At 42.4% G+C, this 18,077-nt stretch overlaps 1 protein-coding gene across 2 annotated transcripts in view; it reads left to right on the top strand.

The window, feature by feature from the left end:
• Nucleotides 1-218: 218 nt before the first annotated feature.
• Nucleotides 219-18,077, top strand: part of LOC101167706 (guanine nucleotide-binding protein G(o) subunit alpha) — a 103,832-nt gene continuing 85,973 nt past the window's right edge. The window contains exons 1-2 of one of the 2 annotated variants that reach the window (XM_023955984.2): nt 219-938; nt 1,284-1,326. In XM_023955984.2, coding sequence (XP_023811752.1) covers nt 821-938; nt 1,284-1,326 — 161 coding nt within the window. In that variant the 5' untranslated portion in view covers nt 219-820. The remainder of the gene's footprint in view (nt 939-1,283; nt 1,327-18,077) is intronic. The other variant, XM_023955985.2, reaches the window with a different exon arrangement.

Consider the following 18,077-nt stretch of genomic DNA (forward strand, 5'->3'; position numbering starts at 1 on the left):
TAAGTAGTGAGGAAATTCTAAAACAACCTGTGTATTCATTAAAGCTGCCTCACTTTGTTTAAACACAACATAGCTCCCACGCTCTGCTGCATATAACAGTTGTAAGGACATGTCGAGGGTGTGTTTATTATTATTATTTTTATTTTAGATAGGCCACCCCTTCATGATTTTTTCTGGCGGCGCCCCTGCTTCTCTGTCAGGATGCACTTCCCAGCTTCACCACGGGGGGCGCTGCTGCTGCTCTCTCTCTCTTTCTCTCTCACGTTTGCTTCCCGCTGCTCTGACGTCAGCAACCTGCAAGTGAACGACTGAACGGACGGAGGAGCCCCGAACCGGAGCCACCGGGAGGCAGTCTGAGCAACCGCGCGAGTCCCCGCCGCCGCCCCGGAGGAGACGAAGGGAGGAACGGTCCGCCGCGACAGAACCGAGCAATGCCAGCACTGCTCACCGCCGCCCAGTAACCGCAGACTGTGTGTCGAGAGGAAGGAACCGTTATCGAGATTTACCGGCAGAGAAAGAGAAAGCAGCAGGGATACGGAGAGCGGAGCCCCCCCCACCCCCACCCTGAGAAGCACAGCTGAGGAGGCTTCACCGCCCGGGATCGAACCGCCGATTTCAATGCTGTGAGCGCGAGCGCGTCCCCGGCCTGAGCGCGAGACAGAGAGGAAGCGACGCGGAGGGATCGAAGGCAGAGAGAGCTCGGAAAGGTGGAGATATCCTCCGCGACCAGTTCAGGATTTCCACCCATCCTCTAGTTTTGCCGTTTTCTCGCGTGGATCCCGGTACCGCCGGTATCGCCATCAAGCTGTGTTCTCTAACCATGGGATGTACGCTGAGCGCAGAGGAGAGGGCGGCTCTGGACCGGAGCAAAGCCATCGAGAAGAACCTGAAAGAGGACGGCCTCACCGCGGCCAAGGATGTCAAGCTGCTGCTGCTCGGTAAGCACGGGGGGGCATCTAGGACCGAGCGTGGGTGGTGGTGGTGGAGGGGGGGGGGGTGCGACAAATCCACCTGCTGTAATCAGCGAGGCTGGGGGCAGGGGCGTGCCCACCGGGGGAAGTGGGGGCCAGGATCACCCAGGACCAAGCCCGAATGAAGCAATCAATCTTTTTTCTTTTTTCTTTAAAGACAAATGATCAGAATACAGAAGCACCAGATGAAGGGGGGGGGGGGGGGGCAGAAAAGCTGCAACCCCCTCCCTCACCAAAGCCCCCTCCCAAAAAAAACAAAAAACAGACACAACACATCCTGTTTACTTTGTCTTTCTTGTGTCCCCCCTCCAGGGGCCGGAGAGTCAGGGAAGAGCACCATCGTCAAACAGATGAAGTAAGTCCTCCGGATCTGACTGACACCTCTCTGCACCCCCCCCCCCCCCCCGTCTGAAGTGCATATGTGTGTGTGAGCAGGGCCTGCAGGAGGTCCTGCAGCTCCTGCAGCTGCTTTAGCTCCTGCAGCTCCTGCAGCTCCTGCAGCTCCTGTAGTTCCTGCAGCTGCTGAAGCTCTTGTAGCTCCTGCAGCTGCTGTAGCTCCTGCAGCTCCTGCAGCTGCTGCAGCTCCTGTAGTTCCTGCAGCTGCTGAAGCTCTTGTAGCTCCTGCAGCTCCTGTAGCTCCTGCAGCTCCACAGCTGCTGCAGCTCCTGTAGTTCCTGCAGCTGCTGAAGCTCTTGTAGCTCCTGCAGCTGCTGTAGCTCCTGCAGCTCCTGTAGCTCCTGCAGCTCCACAGCTGCTGCAGCTCCTGTAGTTCCTGCAGCTCCTGCAGCTCCTGTAGCTCCTGCAGCTGCTGTAGCTCCTGTAGCTCCTGCAGCTCCACAGCTGCTGCAGCTCCTGTAGTTCCTGCAGATGCTGAAGCTCTTGTAGCTCCTGCAGCTTCAGTAGCTGCTGTAGCTCCTGCAGCTCCACAGCTGCTGCAGCTCCTGTAGTTCCTGCAGCTGCTGAAGCTCTTGTAGCTCCTGTAGCTGCTGTAGCTGCTGCAGCTGCTGCAGCTGCTGCAGCTACAGCAGCTTCAGTAGCTGCTGTAGCTCCTGTAGCTCCTGCAGCTCCTGTAGCTCCTGCAGCTGCTGTAGCTCCTGTAGCTCCTGCAGCTCCACAGCTGCTGCAGCTCCTGTAGTTCCTGCAGCTGCTGAAGCTCTTGTAGCTCCTGTAGCTGCTGTAGCTGCTGCAGCTGCTGCAGCTGCTGCAGCTACAGCAGCTTCAGTAGCTGCTGTAGCTCCTGTAGCTCCTGCAGCTCCACAGCTGCTGCAGCTCCTGTAGCTCCTGCACCTGCTGAAGCTCTTGTAGCTCCTGCAGCTGCTGCAGCTCTGGCCTGTCAAACACCTCAGTGAAGGATGCTCCTGCTTCAGCTTCCTGAGCATCCACCGGCCAAATAAAGCATCCGTCACCTCCTTCAACTGCTTTGATCACGCCTCGACGCCTCTTCTGCTGCTGCTGCTTCAGCGGCGGTGGGGTCTCATGCTGTCACAGTCCTCGGAGGAACGCTGCATGTGGTTCTTCCAAATGCAGATTTGGTAGACGGCGTTCATTTTTTGTGTGTGTGAAAACAGATCATTTCAATCTGCAGACGTCTTTGTGCTCTTGACTTGAACAGAACTGCCTCCCTCTGCTCTGACTGGTATTTACTGGAAACTCGGAGTAGAGCAGAAGCAGCCCTCATTTTTTGATTTCTATTAAATCCCAAAGTGGAATTCTTATTTGTTTTCTAGTGTACTTTTGACATATTTCAACACCAAATGAAAAAACTAAAAGTTAAAAATATAAGTTATTGTTAACAATTGCAAAGGCTTAATATTGGCATTTCAAAAATCCGGATAAACTCTGACAAAATTGCTATTGTTATTTTTGCAGGGTTTTATTAGAAAACCAAAGATTTTTACAGATAACCTCTGGATTCACTGATGTGCTTTTAGAGCTAATAGATGACCGTTCCAACATTTGTTTCCTCTAAGTGTAGAACAAAGATCCACTGAAGATATTTCTCCTGGTTTTTGTTTTGACCCAGATAAAACCCTCCACAGTCCTGCTGTTTGGAAATCCAACTATACCTTTGGTATTTAGCCTTGAGTTAATTAAAAATGCCCGATAATTATTCCTCCAGACGTATCACGATAATGTACTTAATGATACTTCTATGGGGATTTATTGGTGGTACTTTGAGCGGAGCTGCGAGGAAGCTCAGGACTCGTCTACAATGTTTTTGTAATTACAGTATCGCTGCATTAATCCTGTAATCTGCAAATGGGATTAACTGTCCTCTTTATGGTGAGCTGCTTGCACATCTGTTCCAGAGTAATCCGAACATGTCAGACGGTTTTCATCTGCTCCATGGCTTTTGACAGGGCTGAGGTGTTTCCGTTGAAAGTAGGTGTCAGATGAGCAGATAAGAGTGGTCATCCCAGCAGCACACGTCTGGACACTCAATTAGAAATGCTGCAAACAGGAATCAAAAAGTTTGAATGGGTCTTAAAAATACATTTTTGAGGCCGAAATGGGAAGGGCTGTCAGATAATCATAAAGAAGCTTTTTAATGTTGGCAGTAGAAAAAAAAAAAAGCAGAAACTGTCCGAGGTGTATGATGAAAGAATAAAGCTAGAGAACTGAAAGACTGCGAGGAAAAACACTGTTCAAGAACACCGTTCTTGATTTAGTCCACTTATAATGATAGGGTAGGGGCAGCAGCTGCTTTCCTGGGACTTGGACTGCGGTCGGCAGGGAGAGCCGCCACGTTACTGCTCAGAAATGATCCACTATTTTAGGAAGCTCTTCACAGGAGTGAAAAGCCACAACTTTCAACAGACTTCTGAACATCTGGGTTGTGCTCAAGTGACCGGTGTGTCAGTCTGTTTCCTACGAAGACAAGTCAGACAGGTCAGGGAATCAGAGTTCGATCTGATGAAGTAAAAGACGGCGTAGTGTGCATTTGATCTGACAGAGAATATCAGTCTGATGAGCATCAGCGTTCTCCTCTGAGCTTTAAATCAATGCTCTCGAAGAAACTCACATTTAAGCTCTGCAGAATGCTCTGAAATACTGTTTGCTGCTTTCTGAGAGGAGCAACGGGGATGACGAAGCAGAGATAATGATGTGGCGCAGAGATGGGGATTGTATCAGTCTCTGAGAGCTGAGAGATCTTCTGACGAGTTTACAGAAAAGTGACTCAGTGCAGAGCAGGTTTGCAGATGATGCAGTGTTTTACAAAGACTGAAGGTTACAAACAAAGCTTTGTGTGATGTTGGCTGTGAGAGGGTGCAGGACCTTCAAGCTCCACTCCAGTAATCTTTGAGCTATTGTAAAAGTGTTCCCAGTGGTCTTTTAATTATTATTATGCTGTTTTTAGACAAAATCAAGAAACCTGTGTTGTTTTCTGACAATAGTTCATTAAAAATTCCCCTCTGAGTTATTGGCGGGACCGTTGACATTGGAGCAACCCCGCCCCCTCTTCCCCTCCCCATGGCTGAGAGCTTGAAGCAGGGAGCTTGTGGCCCCCCCAGCGTATTTTCTACATCACCAAAAAGTTCTTTTTCAAACAGCATTTTTGTCGTGTGCTCCTGATTCACAACAATCTGAATTAGAGAAAAACCATTGGAAAAGTCATTTTAAGCTTAATTTTCCTAAATGTCGTCCATCATCAGAAAAAAGACCTTTTGCGACTGTACACTCACAGCAGGTCCCTGAGGTCATTTTACCAGGGTCTGCTGGTTGTTAAGAGAACCGGGTTAAACACTAAAGGTGACAGAGCCTTTGCAGCAGTGGCTCCATCCCTCTGGAACTCCCTTCCTCTCAGCCTCCGATCTGCCGACTCGGTGTTTTTTTTTTAAAAAGCAGCTAAAAACCTATCTTTTAAAATTGTATTTTCTTAGTTTTCTCTGTATTCTGTGTTTTACTGTGAAGCACTTTGTGATTTTTATCTTGAAAGGTGCTATATAAATAACGTTTTTTATTAATATTATCATCAGGAAAATGCCACAGGAACAAGTTAAAAACACAATTTTCATCAAAGTGAGCCTTTGAAAGACGGAATCACTTGCTTTTAAGTGAGAATTCTCAGAAGGTCCGAGTTTAGGAGACCCATTTAGACGCTAAAGTTCACTCACCACCATCTGCAAATGCAGTTCTCCTGCAGCGCTCTGGATGTTTGGAATAACTAAATTAAAGCAAAGATATTTTCAGATGATTGAATAGTAAGCTGTTGTCAGGCCACTCCGAAGTGGGGGAAATGTCTTCCCAGAAGGCAGCCTTCTCCTGTTTCAGACGCTGAGTTCTCAGCCGGCTTGTGATCCCCAGAGACTGACGTCACATCGGAGAATCATTTGATTTTTTTATGGTAAACATATATTTAAAAAACCACAACAGTCTTTTTTTTCTGAAGTTTTATTTATTTAACTTTAAAATATTAAGAAAATGCTTAAAATACAAATGAGTAGGTGCTTAAAAAAACAACAAACATCTTTAATGATCTTAAATTTTAACAAACCCTATATACAATTCTGAAAATCCTAAATCAACTTCGAAAATGAGCAGAAAAAGTTAAAAAAGAACTTACATGAAGCTTATTTTTCAAGAAAAGGAGAAAAAAAGACTAAAAATATGATAAATGCCAAAAAATCTCTTACTTGTTAAATAATTAATAAAGTGTTGGATGGTAACAGTAAATATTAATAACGACTTAATTCTCAAATAAAATAAAAAAAGCCTATAAGCCTTGAAGAGGATCCTATGGTTGCTAATTTATTTGTCTTGTGTCAAGTAAAAGAGTACAACAGTTGCAAAAATGTGAAATATTGCTGCCAAATCCTTAAAACATAAAAATACAACATTTCATAAAAAGTTTATGATAACAAAAATAGCTGAACAAAAAAGCTGTCTGAATGCAACACAAATAATCCCCAAATTAATTTAAAATCCTAAATTAAACTAAACTAATGTAAATTACATGTTTTTTCCCCATAAAAAGCCTAATTTCATTGTCAGTAAAATGCTGTAAAATCCCCTAAAATTGACATTTGAAAGCTCCAAAATGCTTCATTTAATACTTTAACGGCACATTTGGCTAAAGAAAGTGTTAAAACTGTTTAAAAGCATCTTAATAGTTTTCCAAACTTTTTCTGAAGTCCCAATCCTGTGCTGGTAAACCGCATGCTAAATGCTTGATTATCTGAACAAAAAATAAGCTAGTTCATGAAATAATATTTTTAAGAGGCTGAAAATTTTATTTAAAAAACTTTCAAATGGGAGGAAGTGAAAGCAGACTGGAAGCTCTGTAATCCTGAAGTAACTGAAGTATTCGCTTCAACCTCTAATTAAATGGTTAAAATACAAAAGTTGAGTTAAAATTGCCAAAGAAGTTATTGAACAACAAAAGAAAGCCAATGTGGCTGAAATTAATTTAAATAAACCAAATTATTTGGAGTTAATAGTTTTTACCAATAGTATATTAAGCTTTTAAGCATATTGTTGTAAGTATAAAATCTTACATAATATTGTGATGAAATTGTTTTAAAACTCTTGTATTTAAAACATTTTGTGAAAAAGCAATCAGCAAACATGGACGTAAACTAGAAAAGTATTGATCTGGTTTTAGACGCGTTATCTGACGCTCAGGGAAAGATAAAAGTCGAAAAGGATCCTTTAAATAATTGACGGCGCTCCATACTCTGAGGAATCAGAGTCCATAGCAAATTGATAGTAATGAGGCCTAAAAATCCAAGCGCTGCCTGGTGTGCCCTCAAAAAGCAGAGATTATGACATGATTTTGAAGAAAAGAAGCTGATTGTCTGAGAGAGACGCAGTCTGCAGAGAATTGAATCAGTGCGGGTTCATCCCTGTGAAGGTGGTAACCCAGTGGACCAAACTGAAAAGTCAGCACATCTCTGTTTAGCTTTACCAGCCACTTGATGAGTCTTTCAATATGACAGCCTTAGTGGTAAATAAATGTGGCAGAAGTGGAACTGAATGGAAGGAAATTGAAGTTCTTGCACCAGATTTAAAACCAAACCAATAATTTACCTACAAGAAAAAAGGTTACAAAAGATGGTGGATTTGGAATATTTCCATGTCACACAGACACTATTTTCATTTTGCACATATTGCACGAATAAAAATTAGTCATACGTGAATATACTTGGAAAAAGTTAGAAAAGTTGTCATCTTTACATTCAGTTTTCACAGATGTATCATGAAAGAACCATGTAAAACCACAGAAGTACGAATAAATCACGCAAAAAAACACGTAAATCAACGTACAACATGAACCATGAGTGATTATTGCGCCGTTTATGTGCAATTGATTTGTGGGCCAATTACCTAATTTCAACGTGATATTTGTGTCGTTTCCCTGATATCAAAGTTAGAAATCGGTGGTACATGCGTGAAAAGTTCATTAGACATACGTGGAAATTGAAAAAATTGAGGTAATATTGGGTATAAACTATGTGAAATCCGCGTAAACGGAACAGCTCAAAACATAATTCACGGTAAGACCCCTTGGCCCAAACCCTCGACTGACATCTGTGCACATCTGCAATTGCTGAACGCAAGAAACGCTTATAAATCTTAAGACATGTATCACGAAGACCGAAATTTCATACATGGAAAATGGGGAAAACGTACCTTTTGGCTGTGTGACATAACAAGACCGGCAGAACCTTGATGACCCAAACATGACAGATCCCATATTTTAGACATATTTTGATTCACAAACCTCCTAATCATGCCAGTGTGATCCAAAGACGGATTAGCAATCCAATAAAACCAGAAGTGGGAATTCCCCAGTCAGCCGATGCCATAATGATACAAGAAACTTTAACTGTGAGGGGTTGAGTCAAATCACTCTGACTCAATTCATTTCTTCCCTCCTCTGATGAGATCTTTCTTTTGGGTGCTTTATAAGGTTTTAAAGATGAAAGCCAATATGTTTCTCTGTGTCTCTCTGGTTTTACAAAAGAAACCTCTTTCATCAAAAAGAAAACACTTTTAAATGAGCAGAAAATGACGTCATTGTTGGGATATAGCAGACTTATTAATCTGTTTTTTGCATGAATTGGAAAATTCTCAGAAAACTTGAGTGTGCTGCAAATTACAGATCATCTCCAAAGAGATCTGCTGGACCAGCTGACCCAGCAGTCCTTCATGTGGTTTGCTGGATAAGCAAACAAGTTACCAAAGTGTTAACTGGCGTGCAGATGTCCTTCTCATTTCCCAGAAGGTGCTCCCCTTTGTTGTCCGGAGTTTCTTTCATGAGATCTTTTCATAGATGCTGTCTGATCAGTAACTGTCTATGACCCACATAAAACAATAAAACCAAATGACTGGAGGATAAGGGCTGCAGTCACCTCTGCAGAGCAGGCTTCCTTAATGCTTTTAAGAAGGTGGATTTTCAGTTGAGCAGCAGACTGGGGGCAGAAAGTGCTCACCAACATAATGTCATTAATCCCCAGTCTAAATGCTGGGAATGCCAGGAATGCTTAAGCAAAATGCAGTTCTTCTAAACCCTTTAAACAAAACAATTTGTTGAGGTTTATATTTATATTTTGTGACTTGAAAGTTAAGACGGAAAGGTTCTTGAAAAGTTAGGAGTAGAATGGAGTTCCACAGAGTTTTCTCCATGTCATCTGCTGTTCATTGCTTGTCTTTTACTTTGTGGTTTACCATTTTTTCTTAATTTATGAAAGCTATATCCTCTTAGAAACTCCACTGGTACTGTCTGGTGTTTTAAGCTCTCGTTCCATCCAGTTTCGGTTCCAGCTTGATCCTGTTCAGGGTCACGAGGATCGATCAGTTGGAGCTTATCCTGATGTGGAAATCCACTTGCATTCATTTATTTTTTGTTTAGGTTTGAAAGTCCAATTTCCAATTTGTCACTGACTGCACCAACAGTGACTGTAACTCCATCATTCCTCTTTATTTTGAAAACAGAGGATTGAGGTGATAGAAATCTAAGGGCCGGCTCTCCCTGATTCGGCTCTTTTACCATCCAGACAAGAAGGTTCTCAATTGAACAAACAACATTACTGCATCAGAGTTAGCACGCTATGTCAACTTCTACTCAGACAAGAGAGCATGTACCGTCATTTAGTGGTTGCAGAGTAGCTGTAGCAAGAACACCAACCACGTTGGGACAAAATTGATGGTACCCCTGTGTTAATGACAGGTAATCTGAAATATGCTTAATAAAAATATGTTGAAAAAACCTTAGAAAGTTGAGCCATTTTCAAATTATTTGTTTGTGTGCAGAAGAGGTCACTGTACGGAGAAAGAGGAGGTAGTCACTTTTAGACCTGGGACTTGACTTGGTTGCTAGCGACTTTGTTGCTAATAACTTTAAAGAACTTTTGTGTTGTTGTTTGAGCAGATTGTTCAAGGACCAGTAAAGGCGGAATGTGTGAAAACAGGTCTCATCTGCAGACATGTTCCATCTTCTTATTAGGCCTTGATCACAACTGCTCTTACGGGTGGATATGGGTGTCTGCAGGCGAAAAAGGGGCAAACCTTTACGGGGCACACAGGTGTCCCGCATCAAATATAAAGGTTGTAGATCTTAGAGTCCATAGAGCTAAAGTGTGTGCGCAAATTTCTTCTACAAGCTTGCTGCTGGTGGCATGTTGCACTGAATACTTGTACAGCACAAAGGTATAAGTAAGGGGACGTAGGTGAGACACAGGAGTGTCATACAGATTTGCCAAGTCTTGCTACCCAAGGAGTCTGTTAGTCCTGTTCAAGTGATGTGCTACTTGTAAGCTCTTTTCATGCTGCCTGATTCTCAGAAACCAGGCAATCGGAGCGTAGTTGGTGTTGGCATCCTACGGGCAATTATGTATCACCTGCACACCCCGTACCCGTAGAATTGTTTTGCGGTCAGTAAGAAGCAAGTATTTGACTAGAATCTGGCATAAGGGCACCGTAGGACAACATCTCCTGTACATCATAAGTGGTACAACATACTTTTATCCTTACAAATACTTCTCAATACATTTACCACAAGCACAACTTTGGTTGAGCCTCAAAGGAACTGCAATTCACGCCTCTGCTCTCCTTAAGATGTGGCCGGTCCTCTGTGTGACCCTACACGAGGCCTAGACAGCCGTAGCATCCGTATGGGTCAACCCCCGTATGAATGCACGTGACGAAAGGTTTATCCTCAAGCCCCAATGGGCGTTTCCATTGTTTTGGTGATTCTTTGAGACAAGACGTTACCAGAAATTCCCCGTCTGATTTGCTGTGAGTAGATTGATACGTTTTGGTTTCTGACTGCTGTTAGCATAGACTCGGCTTGTACTGGAAGAGGTGGAGCAGTTCTGGTCAGAACTGCGACACAGAAGCTTTACATCCTGGATTTTCCTCCAACAGATGGCATCAAAAGCGAAATTAATAGAGTTTTAATGAAATCTTGAAAAATCAGCTGGTGTTTCTTGTATTTATGTCCATTTGCAGTCAAAGTTTGTTACTTTTTGTTGTTGAAACGTCAGGGCCAATTTCACCAACCTGTTTCCCCTTAAAATGACTAATTCAGGAAATCTTGTGTTTAGACAGTTTGTGGTGTTGGTTTTTTTGAAGTATGAATGATGTGTCAGCACTGTGATTGTGCACCCACACCTCTCTACCTCTTGGATAAGTGTATATTACTAACTCTGAGAGGAGGGAGTGGCTCTTACGTGGTTGGAGAAGATAAAAGCTCTCTGGACTAGATTTTCTTTGGGTTGGGAAAGCTTTTCTGGAAGCATCGAAGAGGAATCAGAAATCGAAAGAAAAACTGTCAAGATTCTGTCAAATGATTCTAGCTGGATATTTGTAGTGGCAGTGTCAGACGAATGCAGTCTCCCTCCTCTTCGTCATGGCTGGTGTTCTGCAGACATGATCTAACGCAGTCCAGCTTCTCACAGCCTGTGTGGTTTCCTTCACTAAAACAGGACACAGTCAAGTTTAAGCCTCAGAGATGAGTGGGATGGGAGTTGGAGGGGGCGGGTGGAGAAAGTATTGAATATAAAAAGGTGAAGGAAGAAGAAAAAAGGACAGAGAACTCAGTGGTGATATCCCAAAAATTCACCCAGAGCAGTTCAAGGTGGATGTTTGAGCGTGAAAAGAGGGAAGGGAGCCAGATAAGGTATATTGAGCCGCGGTTAGTGAAGGAGGTGGCAGAGAGAGGAGCACAGGCCACTCCTATGCTGGACTCTGCTCTCCTCGATAATTATTAGCCTCTTTTTCCCCAAGTCGGTTGGACTCAAGGAGATAAAGAGTCTCCCACAAATGTACTGTAATACTGTGGTGGTGGTGCAGGTTGACTTTAATCTGTTAAAGCTTCATAAACATAATTATGTGTTGGATTCCGTAAACATGACTTCATTCTGTGCATTTTACATGTTTGTGATTCTAACTTATTGATACAAAACTTTCCAAAGAAAAGACAACAATATTTCTTTTAGTTCGTTTTAGTCACAAAAAAAGTGCAGATTGGAAGAAGGCCTCTCTTGAAAAATACGTTTTTATCTCAAGGGACTTTCTGTTAAAAAAAAAAGGTTAAATAAAAAGAATCTAAGGGTTTTATAAAATCTGAATGTTGTCCTGCATTCATTGATTTTGCATTATTTTGTACGGTTGTGCAGAAGATCAATTCCTGTGCCATATTTTCTGCAGTTAGTTCATATTTGGATCTCTTCCAGATATCTTAGACTCTGTGAGGCTTAGTCACATGCACCGGCGGTTGACCTGTCCAGGGGCTGCAGGTTTTTGGATTGTCAGGACCTGTGGGGGGTCGTAGACAGGAGCATCTTAAACGTGCTGAGGTGTTGTAGTTCCCTTGAGGCTCATGAAGATGGAATGTACCATTGTTGTGCATTAAGGGTATTCAAATCAAATCAAATCAAATCAAACCAAACCAAACATTATTTTTACACGACTTTTCCAACTAATGCTACCCAAAGTGCTTTACATAAAAACATAATCAAGCATTAATAACAGAAATACAAGACATTAAACATATATTTGTTAAAACCCCATGCTAATGCCTGCATACCAATTCCCCCCCCCCCCCCCCCCCACACACACACACAATGGTAAAAAATTATGAAATCTGGCTTTGTACTAAAGTGAGGAAACGATGTTTTGGGGTCATGTCCAAATCAGTGACACACCCCCCCCCCCCTCAAGCTCTCCGAATCCACTACCACAGGACCCCCCTGATCTAAGTTTAAGAGTCAGACCTGGGAGATCCCATTGCAGCGACCCCGTTCACTGAGAAGGGTCAGTTACTTTAAGACACTGGAGTTACAAATAAAATCTAAAAGGAATAAAATAAATAAAAACAGATAAATCACCAGATAAGTACGTAAATAAACCTTAATCGACAGATATAAAACAGTAAATGTGGAAAAAAATTAAAAAAAAGAAAAAAGTGAAGTATTTGTAAGGACAGTAATGTCAGTTGTGCCTACTTATGAAGTGATGCTGTCATACGGTGCCCTTACGACACACTAGACATGTGTAAGGTGCGCGTTCTGGCTCCTTTAACCACACACAAATGCTGCATGCACGGCGGGGTGTGCAGGTGAAATGCAGGTGCCAGTAGGATGCCAACGCAAACCATACTCCCACTGCCCAAGTGTCTTGTTTCTAACAGCCATGCGCGCAGTGGAGTGGACAAAGAGCACGTGCCTTTCCCTCCAACAGCACTAACTATGGAGTGCGCAGAATTCGGGGAGGGGTAGAAAAAAGGAAAAGTCCATAAGACACGCCTGTGTCTCGGCTGCTTCTTACTTACTTACTTGTCCGTGTTGTTGAAGTGTTCACTAGTGATCTACGGTCTTGGTATTATAAAGCGAGACAGGTTTTTGCCTACTTTTTGCCCGTAGACCGCCCATGTTCATCCGTAAGGGCAGTTGTGATTAAGGCCTTCATATTCATTGGAGGTTTTTCATTTGTGTTCAGCACCACAAGGTCTGTGTTTTATTTTTTTTAAATCTCACCGTTGCTTCAGTGCCAATAAACGCTCTGCACGAACTGGGAGCAGTCCTGGATTGAGTCTTGCTGAGTCCATAATTGTTATTTTGGTTGTTGTGCTCGTCACCTCACTTTAAAAACAGGACGTGACCCGGCAGCGGCGGCTGTATATTTGTGGAGTAAGAGGCCATCTTTGTTCTCTGCAGAGCTGGTATTGGGCAGCAGTGTGTGCGGTCTGTGGCTAATCAGGCCTTCTTATAAAAAACAAAGCTCTTTTGTGACAGCCGAGTGTGTTTGTGACTGTGTGTGCGCATATGCAGGATAGTGCGTTTTATTTTTGTGTGCGTGCATGGACGCATTCGCAGGACTTTTGCTTTGGCCGACATGATGTCATTTCAGCGAGCTGCCAGACAAAGGAGGCTTGTTGCTTTGAGCGCGCTCAGCTGATGTGCAGTCAGCTGAAGGAGAGTGTGGTTGGTTTGTAGCTGCAGGAGTGGATGTTTGGATCCCACCTTAAGCAGGATGGAGACCTCTGTGCATTTTTATTTGCACCATCATAGGAATGTTGAATGTTACCCCCACAGCAGAAGGTTTAGCCTCACCGCAGATCCTGCAGGATTTTGTGAGATGTTTCATTTGCTGCACCAACATTTTTGAATTTCCTAATTTCTCTGTAAAACTGAAGAAGTATTAGCAGATATTTTAAGAACCTCTCCAAACTTTAGACACTACAGCCACTGGTTGCTTCAGAATCGTCCTCGTTTCCGCTTGACATGAGTAGTGTTTTTCCCCACAGCCAGTTAATGCATCATCCACATGAGGAACAGTAGTCACGTCAGTAGAGATGTTTTTCTGCTTGTTTCTTTCTCTTTTCAAACCGCAGATGATACACAGAGAAGGCTGAGATCTCTTAATACTTTAGGCTGTAGAGGTGGTTGCCTGGCAACAGCACAGCTGATGAGGTCACATGCAGGTAACACAGGTGAAACCTCTGCTGATCTCTGAAAACCAACCGTTCTGCCTCCACTGACTGTCAGCGCTGCACTCCTGACTACTTTATTAGGTAGTGCCTCCAATTTCCCATGATGCTTTGAGGCTTTTTGAAAGTTCTATTAGAAGTTTGTTTTTTTAACTCAAAAAATAAAAACTTAAGTTTCCTGCAAAAAAATGTTAAAGTAGCAGGATCTGTTGAAACAAAAGGGAACATTTTTAAATCAGCAATTAATCTAAATACAACAAAGTAGGGCTGCACGATATGAGGAAAACTTGCGATATTAGAGATTAATATTGCAATAACAATATAATTTGCGGTATATAAAAAAGTTGAAAAATGCCAAAAACATCATTCCCATTTCATTAGAAACAGTTTAAAATTATACTCCAAATGACCCTCATCGACATAGGTGACAAACATCTAACATAATAGGCCTCCATCGGATTGGTCAAAGCATAAAGGGATTTATTTGATTAGTTAAAAGCGTCAAGCTGCCATAAGATTGTTTTAACACATTTTGGGTTTACGATTTACTGCGATATTCGCAGTCTTTTGCGATATGCCTATTGCAGAGCTGGATATTGCGATAACGATAAATTTGCGGTATATTGTGCAGGCCTACAACAAAGCTTTAGAGTGCAAAATCAAAATAGAAATCACAATATCAATAATGTGGAGCCTTTTAATATCTGATAATGTAAAAAAATCCTCCTTTTCTGGCCTGTTTTTTAAAGAAATGTCCTGAACAGTTAGTGTTTCTTATGGTATCTCTGATCGCATGCATTTTTTCCTCAATCTCAACAGAAATTCAACATTTAACTTAACAGCTGATCTTCATTTTAATCAATAGCAATACTTGAATTCCTGGTATTATTCTGCAGAAATAAGAAAAAGTTCATTTTTGAAAGCTTTTGTGACCAATATCCACTTTTGTCGAACAGGAAACTGGTGTCATGCTTGTGTTTTTGGAAGTGCTGCAAAAATAGCCTCTCAGATTGTATTTGATTCCTAGATCTTTGGCTTCTGGCAACATGTGCTTCCATGTTTTCTGCCAGAAGAAACTGCAAACCATTTCTGTGGCCAAGCTTTCAGAAATGTGAGGGACTGTGGGTGTCTGACTCCAAAGCTGTTGAAGTGAAGCAGAGTCCAGAGAAAGGGAAAAAGCCTCTTGATGCTTTATTGACATGCAGAGCTGCAAAGTGGAATTCATGTTATTATAAAAGTTGTGATTGTTACAGCTTGCTTTGATGGTTTTTTTGTCTTTTGACAGCCTCAGGGGTCATCTGTTGTTTCATAAATAAGTTGAAATTGGACTGAAATGAGAAGATGATGGAAGTATAATATTGTTGGAATATTAGAACAGGGGGATCTGGACTGTATTCCGTTCCAGAACTGCGCAGGATGAGAGGGGTTAAAGACCCACTCCCATTAAAATGGTGTTTTTGGTGTTTTAACATCTGATGATGCAGGACATGCTCGATGAAAATTGAGCTTAACCCTTATATTATGTTAAGGGTCAATTTGACCCATTTCAGTTTTTGGTTTGACCAAATAACTGGTTATCCTTTCTTTTTCTTCATGAAAGTTGGTGACTTTTCCTCATCTAGGGTCATGAACTTGTGTGTAAAAACTGGATACTGTGATGTGCCGTGGAATGTCTGTGCACAGTTTGTTTACAAAGATTATGTTGCGGGTCATTTTGACCCAGACACTTTGATGTGGGCAAGTAGCTGTCCAGATCCGAAATAAACATGTCTCTTTGATGTACTTTATTTTGACTGCTAAATTATTTATATTTTGACCGTCTCTGAATTTGACGTTCAGACTCAGAGACCCAGGTGTGTGTAGGGGAGGAGCTTTCTCTCCCTTGTCCTTGTCACTGTTCTCATGTCATCTCTTTGAGAAACACAGCAAAAATGAGCTCCAGAAGATTTACAGCTGAAGAAGCTTTATCACTGTTTTTTGATAGTGATGCAGAGGAAGAAATTTCAGAGATAGAGGATCTTTCAGATGCAGAGGACAATGTTATTGATGATCCAGATTTTCAATTTTCCAACGATGAGGAGGATTCAGAGGACATGCTGGACATGACTAACTTGGAGGGGAGGCATGTATTTCAAGAGAAATGGAAGTCACTGGATCAGACTGACTTGAATGCTTATGTTGGAATTCTGATATTAGCTGGAGTGTACAGGTCAAAGGGAGAAGCAACTTCAAGTCTATGGAATGAAGAGAATGGAAGACCAATCTTTCGAGCAACAATGTCTCTGGAGACATTTCACATGATATCTCGTGTGATCCGATTTGACAACCGCGACACCAGAGTTGGTCGACGTGAAAGTGACAAACTAGCTGCAACCAGAGATGTATGGGATAAATGGGTCGAAATTCTACCTTTGTTGTACAATCCTGGTCCCCATGTTACTGTAGATGAGCGCCTTGTTCCATTCAGAGGGCGCTGTCCTTTCCGACAGTACATGCCCAACAAGCCTGCCAAGTATGGCATGAAAATATGGGCAGCCTGTGATGCAAAATCTAGCTATGCATGGAAAATGCAAGTGTACACTGGAAAACTACCTGGAGGAGCACCTGAGAAGAACCAGGGGATGCGTGTGGTGCTTGAAATGAGTGAAGGGCTGCAAGGTCATGACATCACATGTGATAACTTCTTTACATTCTACCGCCTTGGGGAAGAACTTCAGAAGGGGAAGCTGACTATGTTGGGAACAGTCAAAAGAAATAAGCCAGAACCTCCCAGTGAAATTCTCAAGATACAGGGGAGACCTATGCATTCCTCAATATTTGCTTTCACTGAAAAAGCAACAGTTGTTACATACTGCCCGAAGAGAAACAAGAATGTTCTTGTAATGAGTACAATGGACACAGATGCATCTCTGAGCACAGGAGATGACATGAAGCCACAAATGATCCTGGACTACAACTCCACCAAAGGAGGAGTTGACAATCTTGACAAAGTCGCAGCAACATACAGGTGCCAGCGCAAGACTGTTCGTTGGCCCATGGCAATTTTCTTCAATATTGTGGACGTGTCTGCCTACAATGCCTATGTCCTGTGGTTTGAAATCAACCAGGAATGGAATGCCGGCAAATTGTACTTAAATTGTAATTAAAAAAACTGTTTGTGAAGAAGGAAAAAAATATTAAATATAGTGTTGGAATAAAAAAAAATATTGTTTGTCTCTTTCCTAAATGTAGAAATATTCTAAAATAAAGTTGATATCGGTTTAACCTGTTTTTTTAATTGTTTTGAGTGGATTTACACAGTACGGGTGAAAATGACCCGCAACATAATCAAGGTAATTTTTTTTCAACATAATACGAGGGTTAAAATCACATTTTTAAGTATTTCTTTAGTCAAATCGTTATGAATCAGGAGCAGACGGAAAATGCTGTTTGAAAAAGAGCCTCTTTGTGACGTAGAAAATACGCTGGGCAGACCGCACGCTCCCTGCTCCGCTTCATTTTGATGCATTATTGCAAACAAACAGATTAATTTACAGTACAGACCAAAAGTTTGGACACACCTTCCCATTTAAATGAATAGGAAGGTGTTTCCAAACTTTTGGTCTGTACTGTACATCTTTGTACATCTTTGTTTTCCTCGTTTGAGCTGGAATCTGAATCTAAACTGTACGGATGGATAGCTGCTTTTGTTGGGCCATTAATGTTAGGTTGGGGTGTGAAGGACTTAAAGGCAGCGGGAGAGAGTGTAAACAGGGACCTCTCAGGAACAGGAAGGGAAGGGGAATGGGGGGGATGTGGCTCCTCCCCAACAGTCCCACCCACAACTCAGAAACAAATTTCTAAAAGACTCTTGCCGCTTTGCAGAAACTTTGACCCAGAAAACGACATGTATTTGGATTCTGGCTAAAGACGCTTTTTAAATAGATGATCAGAGTGGGTTTTTAAAGACAATGGTCTGTTGGACGGACACATTAGCAGAACCCCCCCCCCCCCCCCCCCCCCTAAAAAAAAAACATCCCTAAAAGCTGTTGTCAAATCAACATCCAAACCAGTCAGTTTGGTTTTTCAAAGTTGTCTGAGTAGAAGTCAAATACTCAAATGTTGCACAAGTCATCTTCAATTCACAGTTAGTGCAAAATGAACATCAAGAAGTCAAAGGGCAAATCATGACCCTA

This window comes from Oryzias latipes, chromosome 6 (genome assembly GCF_053564925.1).
Source record: "Oryzias latipes strain Hd-rR chromosome 6, Olatipes_Hd-rR_3.1".
Lineage (NCBI taxonomy): Eukaryota > Metazoa > Chordata > Actinopteri > Beloniformes > Adrianichthyidae > Oryzias > Oryzias latipes.